The sequence below is a fragment of the Fusarium odoratissimum genome (assembly GCF_000260195.1).
Source record: "Fusarium odoratissimum NRRL 54006 unplaced genomic scaffold supercont1.9, whole genome shotgun sequence".
NCBI lineage: Eukaryota > Fungi > Ascomycota > Sordariomycetes > Hypocreales > Nectriaceae > Fusarium > Fusarium odoratissimum.
In genome coordinates, this window is record NW_022158695.1 from 115,409 (window position 1) to 140,086 (window position 24,678).

Sequence of the window (24,678 nt, forward strand, 5' to 3'; positions counted from 1 at the left end):
TCATCTGTACATATAAGGTAACGCCGAGTCAAGTTCTTGATCCCCCGTATAGTTATCATAGTAGTTGTTCTGGAGCTCTAGACACTGTTGCTGGACTTCAGTCATCCCCATTTTTACCACAGAAATCTGCTTAAGTATACCCCATGGATCATAAACCGAATCCGAAATGCCTCTATCGTTGAGCGGTTCCAGGTATGCTGGGAAGCTAGTAAGGGAGTAGGGCATGGCCTGTAATTCGAAGACTCCCCCAACCGACCGAAGATCATAAGGATTCTCGATACCGAATATTGGCGTTGGAGAATCTCTGGTAAGAGAAGCTGAAGTTGAGATGGGGATGTAGTTAGAAACGTTGGGCATATGATGGGGCATTTGGTAAGGATCCGTAGAGTACCGGTGACCGCTGTATATTCGTTCTGTCGTCATTTTCAACGCAGGCTTTTTGGTGCCGGCAATCTGTTGGTCTGAACCCATCTCAACAGGTTTGTTTTCGAATCGATCCTCGACAGAATCGAGAAGCTCCGGAAGCAATGATAACAACTGGTCCGAACTAACTGGCATACCTCGTGTCTGAATATGCTTCGACACAATCTGGTCACCGTCTCTACTCCAGATGTCACGAATTATACCCGTCATTTCCTTCACAACACCATCCAAAAGCGGCTTCGGCGTAAAGTCCGACTCCCCAAATAGAAGCAGCCAAATTTCATGCCACTGATCCGTGGATGACATGCGTCTATCGGAACGGAGCTTAAGGGCTTCCAGAATTTGAGGAGGGATGCTATCGAGGCCCTCCGTTTTGCCTCGTGCACAGCTTCCCTTTGTGTTATGGTCCCCTGCCACTGTTGACAATGCAAAACCCTCCCGGTACCCCAGTCTATCTGAATCTGAATTTGCTGCATGCCGTCTTTTCAGGTGTTGTTTGACGATGGATATAGAGACCAGTCGGAGATTCATGCACTCAAGAAAACGCACCGGGTCTTTTCTGTAAAACGGACACGCAAACTTCTCTTCTTTCTTGTCTTCAGCGCTGCTATGGCGATTATCATCATCGCCATCAGCTTCCTCAAGGTCGTTATGGCTTTTTGCTCGGCGACTCTTCTTATGAGGTACGCTGCTGCTCTCGGCAGGGCTTTTTATCGACTTTCCTGAAGCTTGAGCCCCTGAAGGAGGGAGTTCCTGCCTAGCCTCTTCTTTGTTGTGTTGTGTTGAGTGATTTGCGTCAGAGTGTAGTTGAGCACTTGTTGAACCACTGTCAAATACATTTAGTGTTAAATCCTGGTTAGGTGAATAATTTGATACCGAGTAGCTCGTCTTTGCTGAGGACAGCAAGTTGTTTGGTAGGGACGCACGCCGAGAGCTTGTTTGATCAGGAGACATGAGTCTCCCTATCCTTCGCTCAGAATAACCATTCTTCTGATCATCTAGAAACTTTACTTGATGCTCTTGATATTATTAGCATCGATTTTGAGGGTTTTTCTCGGCACACAGGCTTTCACTTACTCGGGGCTAGTGGTCTTGGTTTTAAATCCAGGTTCGTGCGGTATTCAAGTGCTCGTTTATTGAAGCTAGATTGCCCCTTCTCCTTCATTTGTGTTACATTCTGTGTTGAAGGCCTGGCATATCTGTGTCCGTTCTTCTCCGCTTGCTTGGGATGCCCGTCAACCAGACCTACGGACTTCGCAGTCTCTATATGGCCCCCGTCCGAATTGATGCATTCACTCCTTTGAGAACACGGTGCAACCGAGTCTGCAACACCAGGATAGTATCGGACCAGCATATCCTATATCTCATGTAGTCAGTATCGTCGGTTGGGTATTTAGCCAGCCACAGCACCGGATAGCGCGCATAGACCGATCTCGCGAAGAGACAACGACTCTATATCTTTCAGCAGTCACAAATTACAAGAGGATATAACTGACATTGATTTCAAGTCGAACTGCTCGACACTGATGGAAAAGAACGTGGGCGGTTACTTTGGTCGAATGGGTTGGTGGCCATGAAAAACATCACAAGGCATCCAAGGCAACCTGGGGGGATAAGCTAGCTATACCGTTTCAACTTCCAGTGGGGCTCCATCGGCCTAGAGCATCGGCCTACGTCAGGTAGGGGGCATGCATTTGCTGCGCCTGCTACATAGAGGTACAACAGGCACAAGACTGATAACATGTTTCATTTGAACACAGTACTATTATTACTATTGCACTTTCTGTGGTTATGATCCTTATGCCAACCACCGCAGTCGCACAGATAATCATGCTTTCCAAGGTGTCGCACTTTTGATAAGCCTTAAAACTTTGCTTTGGGGTCCTTTGTCTTGGGCCGGCCTGTTTTTCGAGGAGTTGGGGGCAGTGATGTTGGTTCTCGTTGGCTGTAGCCCCCTGTAAGCAGCTGTTGCTGAACGTCGAGGCCCGAGTCCAGCAACCAGTCCTTTATGCGGTCATCGTATTGCTTGTCCAAGACTGATTGACTCGATTTCCTGCAGGTACATTCAGTTACTTAGTCTTTCTTCTCACGTGGAAGTCTGCGCAGATTGAAGAACCTTTTCGAACATTGTGTGCTGGCAAACATGATGATCTGGGCTTGTATTCTATGCAGATCGAGTTTCAACTACCAGAACTTGAACCCGAATTATATACTATGACTACGCTTCTCTTCCACAATCGTGTCTGTTCAGCTTCACAATGTTGATGAGGCATGGTTCTCTTCCACCGCCGTGAATCTCTGATGGATTAAACATAGGTCAATGAACAGTGACCCTCTCAAGTGTTGAAGGTCCTGATGTACATGTACCTAATGATGGCACACCACTCATATGCCAAGGCGGATTCGGGACATGCGGTAACAGTCGCAGCTTTACGGCACTGTTGATTCTTATTAGATTAACTTCCTCGTGAGCTCCCCTCTGAGATCTAGCCATTTCAGCTGCAGCCAATCAAATTCTCCAGTTCCTTAAATCAGTTGATAACCTTCCACAATCGTGGAAACCTGAACCGCCTTGTACGGTGGAGTCCCAATATTTCCCCGCAACTCCCACATCTGTGGAGGATCATGTCTTCAAAATGAGGCCTCCTGCATTGCATTCTCTTTTGCGAACCCCCTAACTCCTCCACATCGGTGCAGTAAACTCTGCAGCTACACTCGCAAACCCTGCTTTTCTCAACAATGGCCCCCAAGCTTGCACATTCGTGGGACCCAGCCGCCCGGCTACTATGGTTTACCGCATTTCTTGATATCTTGGCATTGGATCTATTGAACTTTAATCACCCTGATATCATATCTTTTCTCGTTTTAAACCCTTCTAAAACCCATTGCTGTGCGACGAAACAGGCCAGGGTGCGTACGCGCATCTTAAGGATCTGGCTAAATGCAATGGGCCTGTTGTTTTCTACACCATGCACACCATTGTGATGAGGCTCTGCGGTTGTCTGCCTGTCGAGGCCATGTTCATGCGATGCGAACGCCTACACAATGGTGGATGAGGCAGATACTTGGCGTATAAGAACAAAACCAATAGCCAAACAACATAACTCTTACAAAACAATTGACCTTTATTTAACTTCACATTCTTAACAAGTCACAATTGAATTCTTTATACTCTTGAGGACCAAAGGGATGAAAGACGCGGCGTCTTGTTATTGACGCCCTGAAACCCAATAGCAGCGGGACGATGCTCTCTGCATTTCCAGTGCCCCGCCGTTGGAGGCTGTCCGCCAGCGATAACGATGGATCGTCTTGCTCGGGCTCGCACAGGCGTTCCACCAAACGCCTCTTACATTTTTACAGACGCAAACGAAACAAGCCCGATGTCAAAGATATCGAAGCCAAGCAAGCATGTGCTGCCACACCGATCAATGGAAACGATGATGACCAATCAATTGACCAAGAGGTCCGGGATAGGACTTGTAACCCCCTGATCCTCCTGTTGAAGTCAGGTTACCCTAAAGCAGATATCCTGTCTCGGGCAAGGCTGCACATTCAGCAAAACGGTACATAGTAACTTCGGCTGCATCGAAACTGTTATTGACTTCAGGTAATTAGTTCTCAATCCGCACAGTGGCCATCTTGGTGCTTTTGGGCCAGCCTTGCGCATCGGCCCGTTCCCGACAGACCCAGTACCCAAGCTACGGATAGGCACCTCTAGCGACGATCATCGCGGGGCTACTAAATGCGGTTCCAGCCAAAAACGCCCCTCTGGAAGCCCTTGCAAGTCTGGCAGCACTGGCAAAAAGCCGCGCAGGGAAAGCAAAACTTCCGACAAGGCCCAGAGTGACAATGGTAGTGATGATAATGGGGGGGAGGACAAACGTCGCAAACGTCGTAAGCGCCGCAAAGACCATGACGGACCACGTTTTCCTTGGCCTGAGAACTCTTCCGACCGTAAAAGCTTTGTATGCCCATTCTACAAGGCCCAACCAGACCGGTATTGTCTGTGCAAAGGACTCCGTATCACTTCCATCAGTTATGTTACTCAACATATTGGCCGATGCCATGTATTGAACCATGTTACACTGGATGTACAGGAAACCGACCAATCTACGGACGACAATGCGACACACCCAGGAACGACAAGGGACCCAGATAAAATAGTTTTCTACTGTTGGAGATGTCGGATCGAGTTCCATGGCCTTGGCGCCGATGAGAGATGGGATAGTCATACAAATACAGGCTGCGATGAACAAAGCATTGCGGAGACGGGGGTTTTGCTACCAGGCGAGTTTAAGAAGCTCAAAGGCGCAGTCGCTGCGGTGTCTGGCGATCATGAGAAGTGGGAGAAGATATGGACCACATGTTTTCCGAGAGAATCTACCCAAACCCAGTATAATGAGGCAGAAACTACGGATAATGTTGCTCCAATCGGTGGTGGTACCCAGCCACAAATGCCGTACGAAGGCGCCGTCAATGAGATTCGCCGTCCCAACCATGACCCTCCACAAGTTTTGGCACCCCCGATCCCGGATTATACACGAGACCCAAATATGCTTTTCAACCTCTTTCCTGGCCCCTGGGATATGGCGGATAATATTGGAAATATGAATTATGCCACAAGCGACATCCCAAATGCTGCACCTACTGTTTTGCGAACAATGAGGCCAGTGCGGTTCGAGCCTGGTCTCGCACAACCCCTCACAACGTCGACACAAAACCAGACATTTGCTAGTGATGATTGGGCCACGAACAATTACAACGGCGCTCGCTAACCAGGCTGTGCGAACCATGCGATTTTCCTTCGATACTGTCTTTCATTGGGATTGTTTTGCCCGTTTTCTTGGGTTTTGGCGTCTGGAAGCGAGGAGTGGAGCGGTTAAACAAAATACATACGGGCGTTGCCGTAAAAAAAGACACGGGTTCATGATACAGGATTGGGAAAATGAAGCATTCATGTCATCACTAATGAATTATGAAACCTGAACTTCGGGCGAAAATAAAATACTGCTGGCAGGAGTAATTATCATGGCAAAAATGAGGCTGTGGCAGCGTCTTGACAGGATTGCGCGCCATTTAGAGCGAGAGAATCCACCAAATGTCCATGAAACCACCATCACGCCACTAATCCGTGCTCAGGCCAGGGTCTTTCTCAGAGCAGAATGACGACACTCAGCCAAAATGTGAGATGACTTTTGGATCATGTGAATTTGAACTTCTGGGGGTTCCCCCGTACCCAGCGTATGGAAATCAGCAGCTTTCGGCGATCAGGCCACAGCTTCGTAGCAGCACCATTCGAGTTTATTCTCGCGAACGCCCATGATCTCAGCGCAAAAGACCAAATTATCGGGATCAGCCGGGTCAATTGAGGATAAAAGAGAATTGGACCGCAACTTGTGAGTAGCATTCATCGAACTAATTCACTACTCATCCAATTGAACACTACTCAATTACCACTGAACATCCAAAACATTATTATTGGATAAACACAATAATCATGACGACCAATTCATTTGGCTCAGCGCTTCCCCGCTTCGATTTCCCCCGCCAACCCGCTGCTCCAAAATTCACAGCCCAGGCGGCTCGCGCATTCCCCACTGTCGCCATTGTCGCTACAGCTGGTACGTCTCCAACCCAACCTCAACTTCAATTGACAAATACTCACACTCGTACAGCGGCTTATTACTACACATATTACTACGCTCCCAGCCGGGAATATCACATGTACACACATTTTTCGATACAGAATAGCCAGATGTTCCAGAGCACAAGGAGTACAAAGCCCAAGGCGGAGATAACGCCTTCGCAACGGATGGAAGAGATAGGGTTATGGTGGACGGCGTATTAAATTTGAAGATACCTATCGTGAAGAGGAATATTGTTTGATAGTAACGGACGAGATACTTAATGAATTCCAAGCCTGACATTGGGCACCATAACATTTCAAAGGTCTTCTCGCTTTCCACTATGCCTATTCCATTATGATACATAATTACCAAGGAGTGCCTATTGTCAATCTTGGCTGTAATTTCTAAGATTCCTCTCGCCCTGTATTCTCCAATGCTTTAGAAAACAAGGTCATCCTACTCAAGAGTGATATAGGAGACTACCGTAACCTTCGTAACAGAGCAATAAAAACTAATCACCATTCTTTAACTACCAGTCCAGGAAGTCTCTGACTCCAAACCCTTCCTAGTCCCTCCCGTTACAGTTCTCATTCTCGCGACCCTTTCTTCTCGATAATGATCCCTCGGCTGTTTGGGGAATGCAGACATGTAGCGCATCAAGTCCCTAGCGTCTCTCGTATCGGGCTCGTACACTTCTCTATTCTCAAAACCAACGTCATCCAAAGTGAGTTCCCTGAGGGCTCTAGAAAACCATGGTTTCATTTCCTTTGATACCAAATGATCATAAGAAGCCACGTCGTGGATATCGTGTGGAAGCTCCATCCACTCAGCCAGTTCCTCTTCTTCCTCTTTCGATAGCCGCTGATGTAGGAACTCCTGGAATGCATCCGAACGAGCTTCACTCATTATCTCCGCGTATATTTCCGGCGTGATTTCCGGCTCGAGACGCGCAAAAGCGGCTGGGCTATCAGATACCACTAATGCCTGAGCTACAAGCTGCTTCAGCTCGGGGATCAAACGCAGCAGCTCCAGATAAGTTGTCCGGTTAGCTGTCTGCGGATACCATATAATACGCGGCACATCTTCTTTTGAGAAAGGCCTATCGTTGTTGAGCCACGACAGATCGTCATTCATGATGAAGCGCGCATGAACAAACTTCTGAAGCACGGCCAGGTCTGGTTGTTCATAGCACCACTTGGCGAAAAAGGTGTTGTGGTAGATACCGCGCACTATGCACTGCATCTCACCATTGATAGGACGAGGTCTTCTTAGTCGGACGTAACGATCAATGTTTCCAGTAAAGGCCGCCATAAGAATGAGGATGTCTTTTTCAACTGAAGGTAACTGCCGTGGCAAGGGAGCGTAGAGGAGACTCAAGATGTCGCTTGGAATAGGCCTTTCTTCCGGCCGTTTCCCATCAGCAGCCAAGCACCAATCTTCAGTGATGTCAAACGGAGGAGGGAAGATTTCGTGGTGCACTGGCTGCCTCTTGTCCAATGCTGACCGAACACAGGTATCGCCGTTCAGAAAGGCTCCAACTTGGGGCTCGTCAAACAGACAAAGATTGTAATCGTCCATGACACGGTAGAGGTTTCGTGTACCCATTACGATATCGTGAATACCTTTGGAGGCAGGTAAACTATCGTGGGCTTCCTCTGCAATGGCGACATCAGGAAGAAGATCTAGCTCTTTGTAAAGCTTCACGTATCCACCAGCAGCACACGCTCGTCCAACCTTGTAGCGTATGAAGAGTGTGGGATGGGCCTTCAAGAGCTGTCGCAAAGTTTCTTGACTGGGGACGTCGGGATGCCAGAAGCAGTATGGGATGTCTTCTGGGTTCTCCATCTCGGGTAGTCGGTTACTCATGATATCTCTAGCGTTGAAGGCTCGTTCCAAGGATTGGTGTATCGATTTGCCACGAAGTTCGACAGCGAAGCCATCGTGATACCGAATGCCCGCAACCAGGCACTTGTAAACCAACTCATGCGGGAAATCATGGGGAACTTCTTGTCCACGGATGGCAGCTCGTAGTGGGTCCAACTCTAGAGAGAGAATGCTCTCTCGCAACGTCTCAAGTTCCTCAACGAGCATGGCGGGCGAGTACAACAAGGAAAAATATTAAAAGGATAGAAATGAACAATACAGTCGACTCTCTCACATTTATAACTGCCAAATTGGCGGTAAAAGATAGCAGAATCACTCTTATCGACTGATTCACAACATGCGCCCATTGTTGAGCGGCAACTACAAGGCGAACCAGTCTACTGGCCATACAATCTTTCCACATAACCGCAAACCCCACACTACTCCAGAACAGTTACATAATACTATTCAAAGTCTCTAATTTGCAGAACACGACTTGCTCTTTTTGACAAGGGCCTGGACAATCGCGTCCTTGCGCCTGAACTCTGGAGAAAAGGCCTCGAGCTTGTCTCCCTTCAGGGCTCGTCGAGCGTCGGCTGCGTCCTTGAAGGCCTTTCTAGGACCCTTCACCTTCACGCCCTTGGAGCCAATAAGCATGCCAAGGATTGAGAAGGGAGCCGACGCTGGATCATCGACAATGTCGACAATGCTAAGTGCAGCGCTCCCTGCCTCCCCAATAATGAGAGCTGCCCGCGCAATCATCGCAGCGCCACCAAGAGCTGATGCTGCCGTCCCGGCGAAAGGAATGACTGCGAAAACGATGCTGAGGATACTAAGGACCAGCTCGCGAGTCTTCGTCTCTTTCTGCTTCTCGCCAATCTCCTTCACAGACTTGATAGACTTAATGGCGTCTTCAAGCATGAAGACAGGCATGCTGAACGCTGTGACCGCATCAGAGCCAGAAGCATTGAGATCCTCGTTTAGAGAATCCATGTATGTTTCATAGAGAAGCTCCGCAAGGTCACCAGTCTTCGGAATAGCCTCTTCGATGATGGCCTTGGGATTCGGAACGTCGATCTTGCTAGTGTCTTGGATGCGACGCGGGTAGTTCTTGTGCATGGTGAAACCTGCGCGAGCCTCGCAAGGGCAGATCGGACCAGCAGCAAACCTGTTGGGCTCTTTCTCATCAACATCGCGGGCATGTGGACCGTTGGGACAGATACAAATGTCGTGATCTGCATAGTCTTTCCACTCGACCCAATCCTTCTCTATCCCGTGATTTGCCAGAAGTGCCTCGTAGAACCCATCCTCGTCGCGCATCTTGTACGTGATAAATCGTCTGTTGGCAGCCTTTGGAGTATTCACTGGTACACGCAGCTCAACGTCAGTGCAAGGACCTGAACCCTTGCTGTTGGGTGCTGTCCACTCGCAATCCATATACTTATTGCCTTCACCAGATTTGACCTTCATGAATGTGTATAAGGCCGCGTCAATGCCCTCCTTTACCCAATCGACGTACCACTTGAACTGTGACCGAGTTAGCGGGTCGTGAACTTGCGGCTTCTCCATACGGCTTACCTTATCGTCATAGTCCTTAGATACTTCCTTGTAGTCCTTTACGGCCACAGACAGTAGAATGTACGGGGCAACGCAGTGACCGGGGGTGGACGAGGGAATGGCGTCAATTGAGTTGTACTCTTTGTCGCACGATTCAATGATCTCCAAATCTTCCTCATCATCGTCGGTATTGCATCGACGTTGTGAGTATCAGCCCACTCTTCTTGAAGATCAATTGCCCAGTCCGATGTACCATCAAAGTTGAGACTCTGTCGCCCTGTTATCAGTAATGGCGTCCTTCGTAATCAGAGAATCACCTCTTAACTTGTACTTGGCAGTTCGTCCTTGCTTGGTCTCCTCACTCATATATGCGACCCAATTCGTATCTGAATCATGACCCAATCAGTTCAGATCCTCTCAAGCCATGATGAGTGCGTACCTACCGTCAAAGATCATATAGTCGCTATCTGTTTTGGCATCATGCCATTTTTCCACGTCTCCTGAGTGTGAGTGCATGAGGGCTTTCAGCTCCGCGTTGGAGATGTAGCCAGCGGTGTCAGTGCATTTACCTTTGGCAGCACCTGGCTCCGGTCCAGTGAATGTGCACATTGGACCTTTGCATCTAGCACTACTCATCTTGAACGACCGACCACGAGCTTCCGAGCCTCCACACCGGCTTTGGTAACCATGGCCAGAGAACTCTCGGTTTCAGTGAGATTTACTAGAACACTGTTAGTTACAAGGTTCAACGATACCTAGAATGGCGACTTGCCATGGGATCTGAGGCAGCTGCCCTTGGGGCATCCATCACTGGCTCAGGGACTTTCGTAGTCCCATTGTCCTGACACTTTATCAGCTCTAGAGAAGGTATTATAATCTCAGATTCATACCATGGAGGTCGTAGGTCATGTATACGATGTAATCGACTGTTCTGGATATGGCAGCAATTCGAAATTGCTTATGGTACCAGAAGGAAGCCGGTGCGGCTATGGAGAGGGACTTGTCGGACGGGAGCTTACTCTTGACAAGCTGCAGAAACTTGAGGTAGTTTGCAGGCTCATCTAAGCTACCTTTCGGGATGTCGGGGAGGTCGGGGGCCTGTGGATGAAAGGTTAGAAATGCGTAGTCTATGGGAGGGGCGATTGGTGGAGGCACTTGCACCTGGATACTCCCAGTCAAAGTCGACACCGTCGAGGTCGTGATCCTTGACGAAACGAACAACTTCGTTGGCAAAGGCCTCACGATTGACAGGTTTGACTGCCTCGCGCAAAATCGTATATGTATCCACACCAACAGAAAAGGACCATCCACCAAAGGCAATGATTCTCTTTATGCCTTTCAAGCCTTTGAAGTTCTTGAACTGGCCATATGTATCCTTTACACTCACCTTGTAGTCGCTAGTGATGTTGGCGAAGGTAAAGTGCACGTGTGTCCATCCGCTCGTGAATGCAGAGGTGATGGTCCGTACGTCCATGTGCATACATGGTCGGTCTTGGTTCCATGATTCGTAATACGCGATCTTCTTGAAGGAGTCTGGAGCCTTTTCGTTGTTGACGATTCTCATGCCACAGTTGGAGATGCAACCGTTTTCTCTAGGCTTAGACATACCTGGGTTAACCGTAGTCGATTTGGAGATGGTGCAATAGTCCCTGGTCGTTCCTGTGAGGAGGTTGCCTTAGTCGGTTCGTTCTGGGCTCTATGGGCAATCGGACACTTACCACACTGTCCCCAAATATTGCAGCAAGCCTTGAGAGGACAAGGATTCAAATCAGCGAGCTTTTTGTTACCTGTTGGCATCTTGGTTCCTGGCTTGGTCGGTCCACACTGGGCGTTCGAAACCGGGGCTGGTAGTGGAGGACTTCCTTTGCTCATACATATCTTCTGCCCCAGCAAGAGTTTATTGCAGCCATTCCAGCCCCTAGGATGTCAGTACCTAGTATTCCATCTTCGATTCAGAACTATTACAAGATTACAATGGCACAGCTATATAAGTGGAATCCTGCTATCGGTGCCAAGTGCACCAATTTGTGGGCTAATTATAACGTTTGTGTCGCCGCATAGGGTAGTTGTACAATATTGGGGTGAAGGTTGAAGTGACTGGACCGCGGAACCGTGTACCAGAAGGTCGAGAGGTCTTTAACTCATCGCTGTAGTTCGACTGTTTTAACATAATTATCATGGCCCTTCCTGAGATTCTCTTGCTGACGTGACTACTGAGGTGACGATGATGACGTCGAAACACAGATAGGCGGATGTCCTCAGTATGATAATTAGGTGTCAAATACTTCGCGGAATGCGGTAATGAACCTTCACTGGCAAGCAGACGCCGAAAGATACGACAAAGGCATTTTAGTAGGTCTTATCACTGTAGGTTGGCCTTGTTTAACGTGGCTATCGGCTCAACAGGATGGGAGAAGTAATGCTGCAAATGCTGCAAGAAGGAACTGGCATATCGAGATCCACTGGCCGCCTAAACAAGTACGTTTACTTCTAATCATCTGTTAACAATGCACCGGCAATAGCCGGCACACAAGGTCTCAGAGCTGTCATGCGCATTTGACCACAGATGTAAGTAGAAAATTTAACAAGGCCGTTTGAATTTTGATCTGTGGACCGAACATGATAGATGCTAGTCTCTATGGACTCAACTTTCAAGTATGATTATCTGGCTTTGTTGAAGAAAGATACCCGAAGTAGAGATGCTGGCAGTTCTCATAGTGCAATCCAACAGTTATTTGTATACATCGTGCTGCTGTGAGTTCTATCGATCCGATGCATATGTCTCAGGCGAGCATTTTAGTGACATTTTAAAGTCTCGTCAAACCTCGGAGTTTCGTAAGAGTATTGGATCAAGGGCTGCCATTCAGGACTACCTTGAGAATTTTGCTCACTCTGTGGTTCGTGTCAATACTTTGTAGAAGAGCTATCTCTTATCGTCACTCACCTCGTGTTCTCGGCCATTGCGTACGGCTTGGAGCCCCCTTGAGCTGCTTTGTGAACCGACTTTGTGCATTAGTAGACATTGCTTTGACTGTGAGCTTACAGCTACCGCGCTGAGTTTGGTTGTGGGTGAAAGAGCAAGTAAGAGATTTTACTGAGAATTCTTCTCTATCAGCACTCTAAACTTCGTTATTATTAGATAACTTATGATCTGTTTCACAAATCTTTGACATATTTCATAAAATTAACCTATACTGGTTATGTATTGTCACTTCCAAGGCTGCGGGCTTTCAGTTCCTTCCTTAGGCGTGCGTGAACATCCTAAAGCTTGCTCTTTTCTTCCTCTTCTTCATTCACCCATGTTCAGGAAAGAACTGTCCTGCCCTTGGTCTTTTGGTATCCGAAGAAACCACAAGATACCTAAGTACCCGTTCTTTCTCTTTCGGCATTTCTTCTTCCTCCTCATCATCATTGCTTCAGAATACACACCACAAAACTATCACGCCGCATTAACGCTCCCATGGCGCCTTTGAACGAGCCCAGGTTTCCTCGTACTACGAACCCCCGTAGCTTCTTGGAATGCCCATTTCACAAATACAATAGCATCCAGTTCTACTTGTGCACCGACAAACCTTTGAAAGGGATGTCATGCCTGTGGGATCATCTCAGATCGAAGCACCTGGCCTACAGCAACTCTACTCCTTGGACTTGCCCGAATTGCCGTGAGGAAATCTACGATCACAAGCAGGATAGCCACCATGATCCGTCAAAATGCGCCACAACTAGCCCGGGAGAGTCAGGCATCCTGCTTGATTCAGAGCTGCAACAATATCTAGACTCCACCATAGGTCGAAAGCCCGAGGCAGCATGGTATAAACTGTAGTACTTCTTATACCCTGATATGGAAAGGCCAAGGACACAATTTGTGGAGATCGCTGTTCCTTATCTTACTGCAAAGGCTCGGACCACACCGCTGGACACCGGCTATCAAACTCTTATACTTGACACCATATATACAACCTACAACAGCATGAGTAATGATGCGTCCCAGGAGGACGGAGCTCAACCTTCGCAACAGTATACCGCTAAGCCCTGGCCAATAATACCGCCAAATCCCTATATACAGCTCCCTTATAACGGAACTCAAGCTCAGTGGCAATACCTCGTGAGTCCCCAGCAAGCTCTACCTCAGTCGTCTCCTCTGCAGGCTGCACAGAGCAATCAGTAAGAAATCCGGCCCAATAGAGTTATTTCAGCGTTTACTTACCTGCATAGCCAAAGTCAAGATCTGCAACAGCCGCAACAGTCTCACGCCGAGCCAACCCCTAATAATTATACTCAAACTTCATCATATCAGCAGCCACCATATAGTTCTAGCCCACAGCTTCTCTGTGACTCGTCTCAACCTGACATGACGCCTGCGGAGGATCCTAGCACGCCGGCAAGCTCGATAAGACAGCAGAGTCTCGATACTACCCAGCCTCAACCTCAGGAACATCTGAGAAGGAATGAATTCGGCATCTCACTTGATTCGCCTCGGCCTAATATAACATCAGCGGAGAATCCTAGCACACGGACAAGATCGATAGGACAGCAGAACCCCGGTGCTTCTCAGCCTCAACATGAGGAACATTCGACGACGGATTGGTTGGACTTTTCACAGTATTCGCCCCTCACTCGGGTCCTAGATCATCCGGACTACAATCCAGCGTCTCATGCTAAGAACAGCAATGAGCAATCTCTTGATGATAATGGTATTGATCTGACGGATTGAATGAAAGGCTCTTCGCTTGGTTGAGGCTTAAAAGTAGTAAGTATGTGGAATAGAACTAGAACTCGGTGGGTTCTTCATATACGATCAGCCACCAGCATTATGACAATACCAAACAGTATCCTCACATGAAAGTACGTGATTGCATACTATTGACCAGCATGAAATGAATTATGAGACAATGCTAAAGTACTGGACAATTTAAATAAGGCGATAAACAAGATCCATTTAATATGAACTAAAATTTGCAGCAACAGGATGCACTGTGCTGTTTAGCTGGTCATTCGTCATATGATGACACCAATCAGTAATCCCGACTCCATAAAGGCATCACTTTGTAGAAACGGTGTTAAGCTCGTTGAAAGAAAGCTCAGGCTGCTTGTCATGATCGAGCAGCACAGCTGGATCAAAGATGCAAAAGATCAGAATAGCAACTGCGATACAAACACCATCAAGACCAATAAAGTATCCCTCTGTCTTCATCAACTTTCCATCCCAACCTTCAAGGAGTTCGACCGTTCGGTAGATGCATCGGATGTAGACAAACACGACCGATATGATGGTGGCGTAGATGATAAAGCGTTGGCCCTTGGCGAGTTCAAGACCTCGTGTTCTCAAGACAAAGATGGCAAAGAGAATACAGAAGCCAGTCATGCTGACGAGTTGGAAGATGATACCAGCAACCATAAGGTTGGCGCCTGGCTTGGTGTCTTTGCCTTTGTTGGCTGCCCCCGAAGCAAGACCGCCACCGCCGGCCTGGATCAGAAGAGCCAGGACATCAACAACGAGGAAGATCCAGAGGTAAAGCTTGGGCCTGATGACAGAGTATTGAGGTCCGATCGCTTTGATGAGGTAACCCAGCGTGACGTAGATTGCGGCAGCGACAAAGATGGGAGCGACGACGAGGGTGGTGATCTGAAGGAGGAAAGCAATTTTGTTGTATGCGCATTTCGACGACCACGTTCGGCCAATCCAGCCGATGAGTTCGATGTACGAAGAAATGGCTAGTAGGTACGAAGTGGCTTTTCGCTTCTGGAACGATCGAACGATGTGATAAATCCCCGTAGCGGCAAAGATAAGACAAAAGACGATTCCAGCTGCTAGGCTGGGAACATAACCGTAGGCATTCTGAAGGCCTGGAATAAGGTCCTTACAACCGTTCAGAAGATCGCCTCGGGCGTAGGAACCGTCTGCTATTGACATGATTGCTTGGATGAAGAGTGAAGAATACGAGAAAGCTGGATTCTTGAGGAGCGAAAACTCGAACCCCAGAGTCAGCCAGAATGAAGGGCGCTGCGGAGACAAATCTGCAACACTCCCCAGGACCAACAAGTCCCTCAGGGCTTCTGCTATCTTCCGAGTCATTTGCTGACCCAACACCGAGTCGTGTTTTACCCGCTTAGATACAAGCATGGAGCCTGTTATCGGAGCTGACAGGGATAGGGTGCGACGTTAAGATCTTACGGTGTGGGAATAAGTATGGAGACGACATCCTTGCCACGACCACGTAAAAAGTGGCACAGATTAGCTTTGTGACATGTCGTTTGCTGACCCCTTTGCTGCTTTATGTCGCTGGGAGGCTGGGCGCCGACAAATGCCGGCTTGTGAGACGATTCTCGTCATGCAGTCTTGGCTGTGCCTCAGGGAGCAATAGGATTTCGAACGTGGATACGGGGTGCCAAAATAAACTCATCAAAGAGCATCCTCAGCTTATGCTAATCTACCCAAGTCTTTTTGTCACTTAGAATGGAGGTCCTAAGTTTGTACCTCCCCGAGGTGTGCAGGTGAATACGATAATTATACTTTGCTAAGTGATCTATGTATACTCACCAGCCCTGCACTTCCTCTAAAGAGACTTTCAAGCCCTTGCTTGGCTTAGCCACAATACCATCCGTGATATCCCGTACCTCGTAGTCCTTGTCTATGTCAAACTTGTATCTCCCTACCAACGCGCATGTAAGAGCCATGAGCTCAGCCAGTGAGAACTTCTGACCAATGCAGCCTCGAGGACCGTGTAGAAATGTCAGGAATGCGTAGTTGTTCTTTGAACCGCCCGAGTTGGCTTGCCCAGGTGCCATCCATCGCTCAGGGTTGAATTCGTCTGCATCAGATCCCCAGAGTTCGTGGGCCCTGTTGATGGCCCACGGACAGAGAATAACCATTGTTCCTCTGGGGACGAAGGTACCGAGGATTTGAGTGTCCTTGAGAGCATCGCGGACGGTAAAGGGGATTGGCGCGTAGAGCCTCAGTGATTCTTGGCAGACTGCATGGAGATAAGAGAGGCCATCCAGTTTCTTGGCGTCGACATCGTCTGTCAGACCATCAACATTTTGTCGAATCTCCTCTCGAAGACGATTCTGAACATCATGGTTCTTTGCCAGAAGGAAGATCGTCCAGGTGAGCGCTGCTGCGCTGGTCTCGTGTCCAGCAGCCAGAAAGGTCATCATCGTATCAACGAGTCCTTCATCGGTGAAATGACCAGACTCAAGCGCCGTAGATATGATATCAGGTGATAGTTTCTCCTTAGCTGCCATCTGTACCTTCTTCGCGTTGATTAGTCTCTGAGAGGTTTCCCTCGCTGCTTTCGAAGCAGCCAAGACGCCCATGTTTCTCTGAAATGGCAGGTAATCCGTGATAATGGAGGGAAGCACCAGTTGAAGAACCGTCAAGAGCTTGGCGCCACGGCTCTGCTTGACCATTGATCCGTACATCTTCATAGTATCTTCGATGCTTGGATCTGCAAGCGACCTGAACTCGTGACCCATTCCTGCAGAACCGATAATGTCCATAGAGGCTCGACTCGCCCAGTCGACAATGTCGATCTCTGAAGTCGACTCCTCTCTGAGCTCCTTTTCGATACCGTGGACTAGCTCCTGTGCTTTGCTCCAGAAGACGGGATATAACTCCTTGATGTGACGAAAACTGAATGCCGGCATGAGGTTCTTTCTTTGCATCTGAGACCATTAGTCTTGACTCTGTTGATGAATGGATGGTTAACATACCTTGTGCACGTCTCCCTCTGATAGCAGCAGTCCATAGCCCAGAATTTTGCCGACCATTGCGCGTAGGAGATGAGGCTTGACGTAGTCATAGCTGTTTTGACCGAGAACCTCCTTCAGACCTTCAGGACTGGTGACAACGAGCCTCTCTTGATTAAAAAGATGCCTGAAAGATCAGCTTCATTTCTTTGTTTTGGGCGGGTTGTTTACTTGTATCTGATCAACCCATTGTTTTCAATCGTCCTTGACCAATGTCTGAATGGCAGTCCAGCAGGCTGACTGACAGACTCTGCCCAATGCCCATTTATAAAGCCCGCGCTCTGCTACTGTCAGTCATATTCCCATTTTCATCTTTCAACGCATACCTTTGGCTGCGGTAGGTACCTCAAGGGACTAAAGAACCGATGATACAAAAAGACCAGGTAGAATGCCCAAACGCTCAAGAACGCCAGCAAATACTTTCCCATGTAAAACGGAGCATGTCGGATAGAATAATTCTTATCACGAATGATTGGAACGTAGATTGCAAAAGCAAGGGCACAAAGGGCCCAAGGCCGGTAATACGACAGAAAAACAGCAATTCGTGCCATGGTGAGGAATGATGTGGATGAGGAGGAAATCTCACTGAGCTGGGTATTTTATGTGCAGACTTACCCACTTGAGATATGCGCAGGGGCGAGCAGGGGCCTTGTTTCGTGCACTGCCACTATATGATTGGCTTACGGTGGCTTCATGCGCATCTCCAGTGGACGCTGCACTAAATTAGGAGGCATAAGATTCGCATAACGAAAAGATCAAATTGGCATCTTGATAATTCTAAATCATATTCTATGGTATACTATGCTTATTCTCTCTTCTTAAATCGTAGCTTGACACCAACAGGCGGCATAACAGCTTCTGTGACCCACTGACTCTCCGGCCGAACTCCATTGTGCTCAGGAAGCAGCTCAATATCAAAACGGTTCAAAACATGGTACAAAATCATCTTCATCTCAAAATCCACCAAAAACCGTCCTGGACAAGCGTGCTTGCCGTGTCCAAAGGGAAGATAGGTTGAAGAAGTAGATACAAATGACAGCGCTGGGTTAGCGTCTTTGCCATCGGGACCTGTCCTCACTTTTGAGAACCTAAAAGGATAGAACTTCTCAGGGTGTTCGTAAATATCAGGATCCTGATGAACGGGATACGAGAGGATTGACATGGTTGAGCCATTGGGAAGAGTATGGCCATCTGGAGTCTTGAGACCACCTGGCGCAACAACCTTGCGAATCATAGCTCTGTTTCCAAATCCATGTGTTCGCATCGACTCTCTGAGAATACTATCTGTTTGAATCATCTTGGAAACCGATGCTTTGTCAAAGACACCGTTGCTCTCTGCAAGGACGTCTGCCATCTCCTTTCGGATGACTGCAATCGTGCTGAACTCGGCATCTGAGGCTGCGATGTTGATTAAAACATTACTTATAGCAACCGCAGTCTGATGGAACGAGGCAAGATTTGCAAGACAAAGCCGATCGGAGATTTGAGACGGTGCTACTTGTTTACCATGCTTGCTGATGGCATATCGCATCATCATCTGCAGATTGTCGGTCGGTTCTTCACCCTTCTCATAGAGCCCAGGATTCAAAAGTCGTTTCGTTCTCTCTTCATAAAGAGGCTGGATATGCTTTTGAATCTTCCATCGTCTGTACCGTGTTGGTAAAGTAACAAGAAGCCCAATCAGCGGCTTGAGAAGTGATGGGGTATAAATCAGCAGCCCAGAGTTTAATATGAACAAATCCGCAAAGGCGAGCGAATCTTTCAGATACCCCTTATTGCGGCCTTGGAAATTAGCTCAGGTCTACCAAATGGCTTGGGGACTCACAAAGAGGAAGGCCAACAGTGAACCGACTCGAGACTTGGGCCACGATCCATTTCATAGCCTCATAAACATCCACTTCATTCCCAGCTCCGGGCTTTATATACTCAGGAATGGCATACTGAAGCTCATCATCAACGGCAGCAGCTAATATCTCAAGAAAACGACCCATCTCTTTCTTGATGACGATACTCTGCCACGGATCTTGGATATAACTGGCGTGTCCAGAGTTCCAGTCTCCCTTGTCAATTTCTCGAAACCCTTCAATCGGACTGAGTGCAGCATCTGGCTGTGAAGCTGCCCATTGAGTGTGATGATGCGCTAGATGAATTTCATCTTTGAAGCCCATACTAGGCAACACGCAAGTTTTGCCATGTTTGGTGAACTGTGTTTGTCAGTTTCGCTCATTATTTCTGGAGGAGACATACTGTTTGATATGCTTCGAGAAAAAGCTGTCGGCAGTCAGTAAGATATGCCCACGGCAATTTGAAAGGCAGATATGAGTTGCGCTCTAGTCTTGGAAGACTTGAGGGTAGCTTCGGTGAACTTGTATACTGAGCCAAATAGACAGCCGCCAGAAAGACGGCCACAAACAGATAAACCGCCATCACGATTGATGCTGAGAATGCCTTCACGACAATGGCAAAGCCAGAAAGAAAGCTCCCTACCCTAAGATGAGTACGTACCTCACCATCAGCCCTAGCCGAAACATCGCTAGTTTAGGTTAAATTTAGCTACGGTTAGCTTCACCCTGAAAACAAACGGCCACGCCACAACCGCGTCCCTTGCTCCACCATGGGGTGTCTAATTATGCCCCCCAGTGCTCTGCTCCATAGTAAGCTTCCGTCGGGCGCTGTGACATTCACGGTTTGCGAAAACATCTATAGATACTCTTCCAATCTCAAGCTCTGCAAGGAACATTCGGCCCACCATCACAATGTCAGCAAGTTCAGACGTAAAGATCATAGTCGTACGTTTCTCATTGCCGTAAATGTCAATCACTAACGTCTCAGGCCGGTCTTCCGCGCACATCTACAACAAGTCTCAAGAAAGGTCTTGAGATTCTTGGTGTAACTCCCTGTTTTCACCTCGGAGATCCTCCTGCGCCCATTTCTCGCGTCAAAGAAAGTGCAAGAGTGCTTGCTATTCAGGATCGCAACGAGAGGCTCAAAGCGTTGAAGAAGCTGTATGATGGCTTCGAAGCTGTCTTTGAACCGCCTGCTAGCGCTCTTGTTGATGACATGCTGACAATCTACCCCAACGCAAAGGTACGAATCAATTACCTTCGATTGAAGCTTACTCACATTTTAAGGTCATCCTCTCCGTCCGCAAAAACCCGCAGGTCTGGCTCGCATCTTACTACGGCCTGGGTATTGATCTCCGCTCAAAGTGGTACCGCATATTAGGCTACTGGATCCCTGGTGTGATTCACTCCAGCGACCTTATCGTAGCCTGGTCAAAATACTACTCTGAGAAATTCGGCCTGGAGCAAGTTCCTTCGGAGGAACTGTACCATAAGCATAACCAATGGGTTCACGATATCGTGCCTGCCGGGCAATTGCTCGAGTACCAACCGAGTATGGGATGGGAACCCCTGGCGCGATTTTTGGACAGGCCTGTTCCGCAGGGCGAGCCGTTTCCACGTGTCAACGAAGCTGCTTTTCTTAGAAATGTTAAGCGAGCTGCTATGGGTCTTGGATCATTGGTCTGGCTGTGTTTGTTTGTTGGTCTGTATTACGCTGGATCCTTCTCGTGGTCAAAGTTTGCGTCTGAAACTTGAGTTCAGTTGGTTGAATAGAAGAAAAAGAAACTGCGCCACGTACATGCTTCTCATTGCCGGCCGCTGTTTGAGTGATAATTCGATTGGTCGCATACACCCACCCCTTGCTGTATAATCTCACGTCAGACGGAGCCGCTAATGGCGATTACAGGGATTATACCGGCATGTGGGTGATCCTTCGGGTACTGGAGCCATTGTAAGTGAAGGTGAGATTTAAGCCAAACTCCATTTAAGATGAAACAGTATTTTCCGTGCGGGATTCCGTGCGGTGAAGCCTGAATGGGCACTTGTTTTCGGACCATCGCTGACCGAGATTTCACAGGGTTGATTGAGTTTTACACGCGCGCGGCACGGAATGGCAATGTTACTCTGCGGGCCGGTTTCGAAGCTTGTACTGAGTTGTAAATATCTCCACGTTCATGCTGATTGATGCTGTAACTTTCTTGCCTCCCTCACCAAACATGACCGCTTTCGTTGCATTCTGCCTTGCATTGGTGTCCCAAGGCCTCACTGCCTGGGCTCTCGGTTTCACAGCCTCCGCAAACCTTGTTCGACCTGTTATTGCAGCGGTTGTCGCTTTGCTTACCTGGTTCTTCAATCAGGCCATTCTCGATGCATTGCCCAGTCGCCTACATGTGGCGTTGCTGTCTACAGGAATGTGGATTCAATGCTTGAAGACGTTTGACGATCTCTGCCTGAGCAGGTTGTCTTTCGAGGGTACATCGCCGTCGCTGACCAAACGCTTGTCCTTTGGGGTAAGCAACCTTTGGAACATGCGTGGTGTTGGTACGAGTAAACAGATATCCCAAATCCCTCCCTGGTCTAGCCAGACACCCTCTCTCGTACCGTCCCGAACCCAGGAGCTTAGAAGACATGCAAGGAATTCCATCATCAGCTATCTCATCCTCGATGTCTTTGCCGCCCAACCACCCCCAGATCCCAACATGATATCTCCTCAGAATGAACACTTGCTGACACGCATCGGCCAAATCATGCCCGAGGAGGCAATCTTTCGCTTCTTTGCCACCTTTGGCTTCTGGCTCAACACCTTCTGCGTCATTCACCTTATCAACAGTACTTTTTCGCTCCTGTACCTCAGCCTAAACTTGTACCCCGTCGAAATGCTACCCCCAATCTGGGGGCGCCTCTCCGAGGCTTATAGCGTTAGGCGCTTCTGGGGTAATTTCTGGCATCAGACGCTACGACGTCACCTCACCTCCCTTTCAGACTTCCTTGTCCATGGGATTCTTCACATGCCAAAGGGTCTTGTTGCTCGTTACTGCAAGCTTATCATATGCTTCTTTATTTCTGGGGCTTTACATTTCCCCGCTGATAGAGCGCTTGGGATATCTGCAAAGGAGACTAACGTTATCAACTATTTCCTTACGACAGCGCTGGTGATTATGTGTGAGGATGGAGTTCAGCATGCCTTTCGGGGCGTGCGGGGAACTTGGTCGACACGGTTTGGCTACTTTTGGGTTATGTGTTACATGTACTTGATGACCCCATCATGGGCATATCCCGCTGCAAGAGTTGTCAAACCTGGAGACCAATTGGTCTCCTTCTCTGTTATCAAGCAGTTCATACAATAGATCAGACATCACATTCATATTATTAGTCATTAAACTTGGCAAAATGGAGAATTGAGTTATTTAATCATCATCGAAAAGCGATCCTAGCAATTGACTCATGGTATCCTAAACGCGCCGTAATCTGACAAGTAAATCTCTATCAACCCTTGCAACACCCCTCGCTTCATTTCCAACTTCAGGCCCTCTATCCGAGGTCTTCCCATCACGATCCACAAACCGTAACGGCTCAATCTCGAAGTGTGCAAAGAATAAAACAACCGCTGACAGAATCTCCTGCTTGGCGTAATTCCGCCCTGGACACATTGCTGCGCCGCCTCCGTAGGGGAAATAATTGCCTGCTGAGATCCCAGAGTTGCCCTTCTTGATGAAGCGCTCTGGCCAGAATTCTTCTGGGGGATGTGCGGATGATGACCATACTTCTGGGGCGTTGTGTGCAAGGTATGATGGTGCGAGGACGAGATTGCCTTCTTTGAGCGTATAGCCGTCTAGCTCGATCGAGTTTCGTAGTTTGCGGACTACAAACACTGATGATCTTAGACGAAGACACTCCAAGTATACTGAGTTGAGTAATGGCAGCTTCTTGAGTGCCACAATGTCAACTTGCTTGGTGTCCTTGTCGAAGACCGTAGCAACTTCTTCTTGAATCCGTTTGAAAATCTCTGGCCGACGGAGAATCTCAATGATAATCCAAGATGTCATGGGAATAGCATTCGAGTTTATACTCCAGATTAGACCCATTTGAAAAGAAGCTCTTCCATCAAGGCCAATACCATATTTCTCCATGGCAACTTCTCTTTCACGAACAAGCTTGGATCCAAAGTTTGGTTCCCAATCAGGGTTTTTTTCGTGACAAGCTCTCCAATTAAGGTTTTGCCAACCTTGATCGAGATACCCTTTTACGGTCTCCAGGCACTTGTCCCTGGCATTGGAGCCTTTTCGACAGAGAAACTTGGGAATACCGTACAGTAAAGACATGAAATCCTCATCGTAGTCCCAAAACACATCTGCGAAATTGGGATCAATGTCAAAGACCTTTCGACCTGCGAGAGCAATGGTAGAAGCTCGAAACATATGATGCTTCATGAACTCGTCAATGCCAATCTCAATCGGCCCCTGAGTGGCAGCAGTACCGAGCTCATCAATCATGGTATCAATGAACAACTCTGTAAGGGCAGATACTGCATTAGCGCCAATGAGGTGGGACTCGTAGATCTCATGGAACTTTCTCCATATACGATCTTCCTCACGAGTCTCGGTTAACGGCAATCGTGACGATCCCGATATATCCTTTGCTACCAACGCAGCATCTTTGGCAGGAAGACGTTTGACTTTTTGAGCTACTCGGAGAGCAAACTCCTCGAATGTGAGTTCTTTTGAACATCGAAAGACTTGCTGGACGTTTCTTGTGCCGTGGATAAGATACGCATGGACGTTGCCTAGACGCATGCGAATGGGCTCACCATTCTCGACTTTCTGTCTGAGAAATGTTAGCTGAGAAGTGAAATAAGGGCGAGTTAACAGACACAATGGAATTGAAGAATCCATGGGGATTTCTGATCAGACTGAGTGCTGAACCAACCCCTGGTAGTACATATGGAAGTGTCGATGGCTCTTTTCCTTGGTACCGGCGATCACAAAACCGCTGTATCGAATACCGAATCGTAGTAATACAATGCGTCGAAAGCAGTAACAATACCGCCACCAGGGCAATAGTGCTCGCCGAAGCGTTAAAGAAAGGAGCGTTCATCATATCGAAATCGAACATGTCCTTCAAAACTCTCGATGGCATTCTTAGAGAAGGCATTCTCGCAACGTGATAAAAGAAATTGTCACTTGTGGATATCCGCTGTCAAACACCGGCCCGGATATTATCTAAATCATGCAAGGAATGGCTTTGAACTCCATAAATAGAGCTACTGGCTAGGCTACCGACCAACAGGTTCGTAATTACTGGGATATGGGATTTTACGGATTCATGACAGTCAGCTCGGTGGACGTTATCCACACGCCAACCATTACCTGAGGCAGGGTATCATCGGTGAAACGGCTAGTGAATGATTCTGGGGGCTTTTTTGCTTTGCTCAGCCTTTGGGATGCTTGTGATAGTGGTCTGCGCTTTGAATGGATGGGCTAGTATGTGGATGCAAGGAGGCAAGTCGGTTAGATAGAGATCTACGCGATCTTTGTTTATCTCATGCCCCCACGATGTCTTTACTGGTGATCATCCCCTGCAGGGCGTGTAACTTCATGATTACCTAAGGACTTGTA

At 48.0% G+C, this 24,678-nt stretch overlaps 13 protein-coding genes across 13 annotated transcripts; 4 read left to right on the forward strand and 9 right to left on the reverse strand.

The window, feature by feature from the left end:
* Positions 1-1,588, reverse strand: FOIG_06385 (uncharacterized protein; the record flags this gene model as incomplete). Its single annotated transcript, XM_031205444.1, has 2 exons — positions 1-1,442; positions 1,501-1,588. 2 exons carry the CDS (start codon positions 1,586-1,588, stop codon positions 1-3), a joined length of 1,530 nt encoding a protein of 509 aa, XP_031064168.1.
* Positions 1,589-4,478: 2,890 nt separating this feature from the next.
* Positions 4,479-5,467, reverse strand: FOIG_06386 (uncharacterized protein). The gene has a single exon (XM_031205445.1). It carries the CDS (start codon positions 5,214-5,216, stop codon positions 4,704-4,706), a length of 513 nt encoding a protein of 170 aa, XP_031064169.1. The 5' UTR covers positions 5,217-5,467; the 3' UTR covers positions 4,479-4,703.
* A 453-nt stretch (positions 5,468-5,920) lies between these two features.
* On the forward strand, positions 5,921-6,271 carry FOIG_06387 (uncharacterized protein; the record flags this gene model as incomplete). Its single annotated transcript, XM_031205446.1, has 2 exons — positions 5,921-6,044; positions 6,099-6,271. 2 exons carry the CDS (start codon positions 5,921-5,923, stop codon positions 6,269-6,271), a joined length of 297 nt encoding a protein of 98 aa, XP_031064170.1.
* A 494-nt stretch (positions 6,272-6,765) lies between these two features.
* Positions 6,766-8,141, reverse strand: FOIG_06388 (uncharacterized protein; the record flags this gene model as incomplete). The annotated part of the gene is made up of 2 exons (XM_031205447.1): positions 6,766-6,792; positions 6,846-8,141. The coding sequence occupies 2 exons, from the start codon at positions 8,139-8,141 to the stop codon at positions 6,766-6,768; spliced, it is 1,323 nt and encodes a 440-aa protein (XP_031064171.1).
* Positions 8,142-8,390: 249 nt separating this feature from the next.
* Positions 8,391-10,106, reverse strand: FOIG_06389 (uncharacterized protein; the record flags this gene model as incomplete). The annotated part of the gene is made up of 4 exons (XM_031205448.1): positions 8,391-9,440; positions 9,492-9,640; positions 9,788-9,856; positions 9,914-10,106. The coding sequence occupies 4 exons, from the start codon at positions 10,104-10,106 to the stop codon at positions 8,391-8,393; spliced, it is 1,461 nt and encodes a 486-aa protein (XP_031064172.1).
* A 179-nt stretch (positions 10,107-10,285) lies between these two features.
* On the reverse strand, positions 10,286-11,267 carry FOIG_06390 (chitinase; the record flags this gene model as incomplete). Its single annotated transcript, XM_031205449.1, has 4 exons — positions 10,286-10,311; positions 10,361-10,597; positions 10,626-11,129; positions 11,189-11,267. 4 exons carry the CDS (start codon positions 11,265-11,267, stop codon positions 10,286-10,288), a joined length of 846 nt encoding a protein of 281 aa, XP_031064173.1.
* Positions 11,268-13,440: 2,173 nt separating this feature from the next.
* On the forward strand, positions 13,441-14,184 carry FOIG_06391 (uncharacterized protein; the record flags this gene model as incomplete). The annotated part of the gene is made up of 2 exons (XM_031205450.1): positions 13,441-13,634; positions 13,686-14,184. 2 exons carry the CDS (start codon positions 13,441-13,443, stop codon positions 14,182-14,184), a joined length of 693 nt encoding a protein of 230 aa, XP_031064174.1.
* A 308-nt stretch (positions 14,185-14,492) lies between these two features.
* On the reverse strand, positions 14,493-15,487 carry FOIG_06392 (uncharacterized protein). Its single transcript, XM_031205451.1, has one exon. It carries the CDS (start codon positions 15,382-15,384, stop codon positions 14,512-14,514), a length of 873 nt encoding a protein of 290 aa, XP_031064175.1. The 5' UTR covers positions 15,385-15,487; the 3' UTR covers positions 14,493-14,511.
* Positions 15,488-16,007: 520 nt separating this feature from the next.
* FOIG_06393 (uncharacterized protein) lies at positions 16,008-17,770 on the reverse strand (the record flags this gene model as incomplete). Its single annotated transcript, XM_031205452.1, has 4 exons — positions 16,008-17,135; positions 17,184-17,346; positions 17,391-17,500; positions 17,546-17,770. 4 exons carry the CDS (start codon positions 17,768-17,770, stop codon positions 16,008-16,010), a joined length of 1,626 nt encoding a protein of 541 aa, XP_031064176.1.
* A 187-nt stretch (positions 17,771-17,957) lies between these two features.
* Positions 17,958-19,646, reverse strand: FOIG_06394 (uncharacterized protein; the record flags this gene model as incomplete). Its single annotated transcript, XM_031205453.1, has 3 exons — positions 17,958-19,001; positions 19,045-19,423; positions 19,467-19,646. 3 exons carry the CDS (start codon positions 19,644-19,646, stop codon positions 18,025-18,027), a joined length of 1,536 nt encoding a protein of 511 aa, XP_031064177.1. The 3' UTR covers positions 17,958-18,024.
* A 273-nt stretch (positions 19,647-19,919) lies between these two features.
* Positions 19,920-20,818, forward strand: FOIG_06395 (uncharacterized protein; the record flags this gene model as incomplete). Its single annotated transcript, XM_031205454.1, has 3 exons — positions 19,920-20,008; positions 20,052-20,306; positions 20,351-20,818. Exons 1-3 carry the CDS (start codon positions 19,976-19,978, stop codon positions 20,816-20,818), a joined length of 756 nt encoding a protein of 251 aa, XP_031064178.1. The 5' UTR covers positions 19,920-19,975.
* A 461-nt stretch (positions 20,819-21,279) lies between these two features.
* On the forward strand, positions 21,280-22,410 carry FOIG_06396 (uncharacterized protein; the record flags this gene model as incomplete). The annotated part of the gene is made up of 1 exon (XM_031205455.1): positions 21,280-22,410. The coding sequence occupies one exon, from the start codon at positions 21,280-21,282 to the stop codon at positions 22,408-22,410; it is 1,131 nt and encodes a 376-aa protein (XP_031064179.1).
* Positions 22,411-22,455: 45 nt separating this feature from the next.
* FOIG_06397 (uncharacterized protein) lies at positions 22,456-23,955 on the reverse strand (the record flags this gene model as incomplete). The annotated part of the gene is made up of 2 exons (XM_031205456.1): positions 22,456-23,887; positions 23,936-23,955. 2 exons carry the CDS (start codon positions 23,953-23,955, stop codon positions 22,516-22,518), a joined length of 1,392 nt encoding a protein of 463 aa, XP_031064180.1. The 3' UTR covers positions 22,456-22,515.
* Between the last annotated feature and the right edge of the window lie 723 nt (positions 23,956-24,678).